This window comes from Myotis brandtii, unplaced genomic scaffold (assembly GCF_000412655.1).
Source record: "Myotis brandtii unplaced genomic scaffold, ASM41265v1 scaffold929, whole genome shotgun sequence".
Lineage (NCBI taxonomy): Eukaryota > Metazoa > Chordata > Mammalia > Chiroptera > Vespertilionidae > Myotis > Myotis brandtii.
The window spans coordinates 239,436-245,802 of record NW_005371832.1 but is presented as its reverse complement, the minus strand read 5'-3'; the positions used below and the strand labels follow the sequence as shown (position 1 = coordinate 245,802).

General features: G+C 41.7%; 1 protein-coding gene across 15 annotated transcripts in view; it reads left to right on the top strand.

Annotated features, from left to right (window-relative positions):
- The window catches only part of UBR2 (ubiquitin protein ligase E3 component n-recognin 2), a 138,919-nt gene that overhangs the window by 77,322 nt on the left and 55,230 nt on the right, over window positions 1-6,367 (top strand). For all 15 annotated transcript variants that reach the window (XM_014532981.1, XM_014532979.1, XM_014532983.1 and 12 more), the window contains 2 exons: window positions 1,814-1,942; window positions 3,058-3,241. In XM_014532981.1, the coding sequence (XP_014388467.1) occupies window positions 1,814-1,942; window positions 3,058-3,241 (313 nt within the window). The remainder of the gene's footprint in view (window positions 1-1,813; window positions 1,943-3,057; window positions 3,242-6,367) is intronic.

Genomic DNA, 6,367 nt, shown 5'->3' with positions numbered 1-6,367 from the left:
TTTTGGGCCAGCTTTAGCTCTGAGGCTTGGCTCCAGCTCTTAGGCCTCGGCTGCTGAAAGCAGGTATCTGGTTTGTTTGGGTTCTATAATCGAAACACTGTTTCAACTCCAGCTCTGAGATCCCGGCTGGCTGAAAGCAGGTTTCTGGGGTTTTGTTTAGCTTCTATATTTGTAACAATGTTTCAAACTGCAAGCTCAGAGGCCGGCAGCGGCAGGCAGGGAACGTTGGCTTCCTCCGTCACTGAAGCAAACAAGCCCCCTGTTCGCTTCAAGCTGCCTGGCTGCCGGCCACAATCTTGGTTGGCAGTTAATTTGCATATCACCCTGATTAGCCAATGGGAAGGGTAGCGGAGGTATGGCTAATTACCATGTTTCTCTATTATTAGATAGGATAGCTTTTTGGTGGAGTCTTTAGGGTTTTCTATATACAATATCATATCATCTACGTATAGTTTTACTTCCGCCTTTCCAATTTGAATGCCTTTTATTTCTTCTTGTGTGATTGCTGTGGCGAGGACTTGGTCCAGTACTATGTTGAATAAGAGTAGTGAAAGTGGACATGCTTGTATTGTTCTTTATTTTAAAGGAAACACTTTTAGATTTTGCCCATTGAGTATGATGTTGGCTGTAGGTTTTTCATAAATAGCCTTTATTATGTTGATGTATGATCCCTCTATTCCTACTTTGTTTGCTGAGAGTTTTTATGATAAATGGGTGCTGGATTTTATCAAATGCTTTTTCTGCATCTATGATATGATTATGTGATTTTTATCTTTCATCTTGTTTATGTGATATATCACAGTTATTGATTTGCTAATGTTTTGTTGAGGATTTTAGTATCTATGTTTATCAGAGATACTGGCGTATAATTTTTTTTCTTTGTAGTGTCTTTATCTGTTTGTTTTTGTTAGAATAATGCTGTCCTCATACAAAGAGCTTGAAAGTCTTCCCTCCTCTTGAAGTTTTGGAATAATTTGAGGAGGATAGGTGTTAGATTTTCTTTGAATATTTGGTAAAATTTGCCTGTGAAACCATCTGGTCCAAAATTTTTTGCTGGGTTTTTTTTAAATTATTCCCTCAATATCATTAGTTGTTATTGGTCTGTTCTGGATTTTTTATTCTTCCTAATTCAGATTTGGAAGATTTAATGTTCCTAAGAATTTGTCTGTTTTGCCCAGGTTGTTCAATTTGTGGTATATAGTTATTCATAGTATTTTCTTACAGTCTCTATGTCATTTATTTTTGCTCTGATCTTTGTAATTTCCTTTCTTCTACTTACTCTGGGCTTTTCTTGTTGTTTATCTAGTTCTTTTAGGTGTAGGGTTAGATTGTTTATTTAAAATTTTTCTCTGGTGTTTAAATTTATAATAATACTTCTATGTTTTGTGGTGTTCGGGGTATCTATAGAAACAATATCTATTTTGGTCATTTTGAATAAAATACATTTATAAACTCAGTAACATTTTATCAGATTTCTTCTAATAATTTTCCTATAGATAACAGACCTAAAACAGAATTTGAAGGATTGTTGCAGTAAAGTATTCTTTTTATTGTTTAAAACATATAGAAGATTGCCTCTAAAATAATTTGCTATGTACTTTACTGGGATTTTTAATTTATATTTTAGAGAATGTTAAATAAACATATAATTTAAGAAGTTGAACTTTCTCATACTACTCGAAACTTCTTATTTAGCCTTTTACTTTATATGTTTTTGTAATCAGTATATATTTCCTCTACATTATTTTTAAGTTTCCATGTAAGAGAACAAATATAATTTTAATTCATTTAAAATCTTTTCACTTTCTTTAAGGGAATGGATCCAGTTACACGTCAAGTAGGACAGCATATTGAAATGGAACCAGAATGGGAAGCAGCCTTCACATTGCAAATGAAATTAACACATGTTATTTCAATGATGCAGGACTGGTGTGCTTTAGATGTGAGTTTCTTCTAGCTGTAGGAGATAGGAGAAAGATGGTGGAGGGGGGAATAAATAGATTTTTAAGTAAATTTTGAGGAGCTTTGGGGAGGATAGTGGTGATACTTAGATCATAAAACAGCATATTTTCCTCTTCTACCTATTAATTCAGTAAAAGTTAAAATTTTAAAGTCTTTTAAAAAAACTTGGAAAATATATAGAGGAGGAAATAATCCATACTCTCTTTCTCTTATGTTACTGTCTTTGTTTCTTCCATTATTCCATCTAGATTTTGAGCATATAAAAAGAATAATTTCTAAATTTATCAAAAAATAAAGTTTTACTATTGGTACATTTGTCCTATCTTAAAACTATTTTGTTCTTGTTTTGATTATAAAGTCTAGATGAGAGCTTGTTTAAGTTGGGAGGTCATAGAAGGCTTCCATTAGATCTGAGCTATGTGTCAGAGTTAACTGATCAAACAGTAAAGAATATTCCTGACTGAGGGATAGTTGAATCATGCTCTGTTATGAGGAATATAATTGTTTGGGGAGCTGTGAGAAGTCTCTGGTTGGAGCGTAGAGGTTAAAGGTAGAGAAGTGGACAGATTTTTAAGTAAATTTTGCAGGGCCTTGGAGGCCATGGAAGGAAGTTTGGATTTTATTCTAATTGAAGTGGGAACCCATTAGAGACTACCAAGGAGAAAGGTGACATGGTCCAATTTATACATTTTTTAAAATTGTTTATATGGAGAGTGGATGGAGGGTAGCAAGAATAGAAGTAGGGAATTTATAATAGAGTTGGCTTTCCTTTGAGTTACTGGAGATAATCAGTGGCCAGGTTTGAGAGAAATTTAGAAGATGAAATTGATAGCTTGGTGATAGATTGGACAATGGGGAATGAGGGAAAGGAGGGTATTGGAATAACTTCTAGATTTCCACAGCTGTACAGAGATGTCATTCACTGAGACAGGGCACTGGAAGAGGGACCAGGCTGGGAAGGGATGATTGGGCTTGATTTTGCCTGTATTAATATTTGAGGTACTTACTCATTGTTGAATTTGATGGGCATATTCAGTGTTATAAAAACTTAACTTTGGAGTAACTTACAAAATACCCTTTTTTTTTTTTTTTAAGGAAAAAGTGTTAATTGAAGCTTACAAGAAATGCCTTGCTGTATTGATGCAGTGTCATGGTGGTTTTACTGATGGTGAACAGCCAGTCACATTAAGCATTTGTGGACATTCAGTGGAAACTATCAGATACTGTGTTTCTCAAGAAAAAGTTAGCATTCACCTCCCCATTTCTCGCTTACTTGCAGGTAAAGCATTTCTCCCCCATGAAAACCCTGAAAATATATTTTAAATTTTTTTGTGTGGTTAATGTTTGTTGAATATCTACCTCACATTAGTCTGAGAGTTTTATGTGTGTCAACTTATTTAATCATCACATCAGTCTATGAGGTAGATATTATAATTAAGTTTGCTTAAGTGATTATTGACAAATTGAAACCACCCTAGATTTTATCTCATATAAGCTGTTTCTTAATCATTTATTGATAACCTTTTTAAGCAGCAGGTCAAGAGTGAGCCCCAAGTTGGGGTGATGGTTTTTTTCATTGTAAATAGTTGATTTACAAGCCATTTATTCTTGGTAGAATATTTGAAGCTGCCACCTTGCAGCAGCCAAAAACTTTGAAATGTACTTGTCCATCTCTGCAGACTCATTTCAGTATACTTCCTTTCATATTTCTCGATTGCAGGAATGCTTGTCCTACTCACATAATATTTATTATTTCCTTTAGTTCCAGATTAGAAAAGAGAAGATCTGAAGCTAGCTATTTTTACTCATTGCAGAATTTGTGATTTATCTTAAGTGTGTAGCTAGCTCAGTAATAATATGATGTGAAAGTGGTTGTGTGTATAAAAGATTGTGGCGAATTGGTATTCTTTCTTTCTTCCTTCCTTTCTTTATTTCAGAGAGGAAGGGAGAGGGAGAAATCAAAACATCAATGATGAGAGAGAATCATTGATCGGCTGCCTCCTGCATGCCCCCTACTGGGGATCAAGCCTGCAACCCGGGTATGTGTCCTTGACTGGAATCGAACCCGGGACCTTTCAGTCCACAGGCCGATACTCTATCCACTGAGCCAAACCAGCTAGGGCTTCTTTAAATACATGGTAAAATTCACCAGTGAAACCATATGGATGTGATACTTCCCTTTTTGGAAGGATTTTAATTATTGAATCAATTTCTTTAATAGATACAGGCTGGTTCTGGTTATCCATTTCTGCTTGTGTGAGTTTGGTAGTTTTACTTTTTCAAGCAATTGGTCATTTTCATCTGAAGTATCAAACTTGTGGGCATAGAGTTGTTCATAGTACTCCTTTTTTATCCTTTCAATGTCCATGGGATCGATAGTAATAATCCGATTCCTCTTTCATTTCTGAAGGCTTTTGGATTGTTATTGCAATCATGGTGATATAAGATAACTTAGACATCTGAATATCAGTAGTACAACAAATAAGTACCTAGACTGAAGTTGAGAATGTAAGAAGAAATCTCTTAATTCCTGTAACTTATTCAGGCCTGGTTTTGTTTTTTGAAAGTGCTTTGAGCATACTGAACTTGATTCTCAACATGGGCAAGTATCACCATAGTGTTGTGAAAAAGTATTCAACTGGAATGCAGGAAAGTGAGTCCTAGCTCAGACTTAGCTGCTGATTTTTCTGCCTTTAAAAATCTGGTTGTATGGGTGGTAACTGATGCTGATAGTTATCCACAGAGAAAATAGTCAATACTCTGAAATGTACCATTTTCTGCCTACCTCATTAACCTCCCTCAGCTCTCTCAGTGAACTTTTTTTTTTTATCCTTATCTGAGGATATTTTTTTTCATTGATTTCTAAAAAAGTGGAAGGGAGGGAGGAGCAGGGGAGAGAAAGAGAAACTTCGATGTGAGAGAGACACATCGATTGGTTACCTCCTGCACACGCCCCTACCAGTGCTGGGAAACCTGAAACAGAGGTATGTGCCCTTGACTGGGAATTAAACCCGCGGCCCTCTAACCACTGAGCAAAACTGACCAGGGCTGTCATTGAACATTTTTGAGCATTCTATCTCACTGTGTTTGACAAGCCTTGGCCTGAATGCTTATAATCTAACTAGAGGCCCGGTGCACAAAAATTTGTGCACTCGGCGGGGAGAGGGGGTCCCTCAGCCCATCCGGTGCCCTCTTGCAGTCTGGGACCCCTCGGGAGATAACGACCTGCTGGCTTAGGCCTGCTCCCGGGTGGCAGAGGGCAGGCCCAATCCCTAGGTGCAGCCCCTGGTCGGGCTCAGAGCAGGGCCGATTGGGGAGTTGGGGCGCCGCCCCCTGTCATGCACAGAGCAGGGCCCATTATGGGGGTTGGGGCTGCGTACCCTGTCACACACGGAGCAGGGCCGATCAGGGGGTTGTGGAGCTCCCCGCTGTCACTCACAGAGCAGGGCGATCAGGGAGTTGAGGAGCTCCCCCCTGTCACGCACAGAGCAGGGCCAATCAGGGGGTTGGGGCACTGCCCCCTGTCATGCACAGAGCAGGGCCCATTATGGGGGTTGGGGCTGCGTACCCTGTCACACACGGAGCAGGGCCGATCAGGGGGTTGTGGAGCTCCCCGCTGTCACTCACAGAGCAGGGCGATCAGGGAGTTGAGGAGCTCCCCCCTGTCACGCACAGAGCAGGGCCAATCAGGGGGTTGAGGAGCTCCCCCCTGTCACACACAGAGCAGGGCGGATCAGGGGGTTGGGCGCCGCCCTCTATCACCTGCAGAGCAGGGCCGATCAGGGGGTTGAGGAGCTCCCCCCTGTCACTCACAGAGTAGGGCCGATAGGGGAGTTGGGGCACCGCCCCCTGTCACACACAGAGCAGGGCGGATCAGGGGGTTGGGGCGCTGCACCCTGTCACACTCAGGGCAGGGCCAATGGGGAGGTTATGGCTCTACCCTGTCACACACAGAGCAAGGCCCGTGGAGGGGGGTTGGGGCGCCACCCTCTATCACCCACAGAGCAGGGCCGATCAGGGGGTTGAGGAGCTCCCCCCTGTCACTCACAGAGTAGGGCCAATAGGGGAGTTGGGGCACCGCCCCCTGTCACACACACAGCAGGGCGGATCAGGGGGTTGGGGCACCGCCACTGTCACACTCAGGGCAGGGCCGATGGAGAGGTTATGGCTCTACCATGTCACACACAGAGCAGGGCCGATCAGGGGGTTGAGGAGCTCCCCCCTGTCACGCACAGAGCAGGGCCAATCAGGGGGTTGGGGCGCTGCCCCCTGTCACACACAGAGCCACAGGGCAGTCAGGAGATTGGGGAGCTCCCCCCTATCAGGCACAGAGCAGGGCAGATAGTGAGGTTGTGGCCCTGCCCCCTGTCACACACAGAGCTGCAGGGCGATCAGGGGGTTTGGG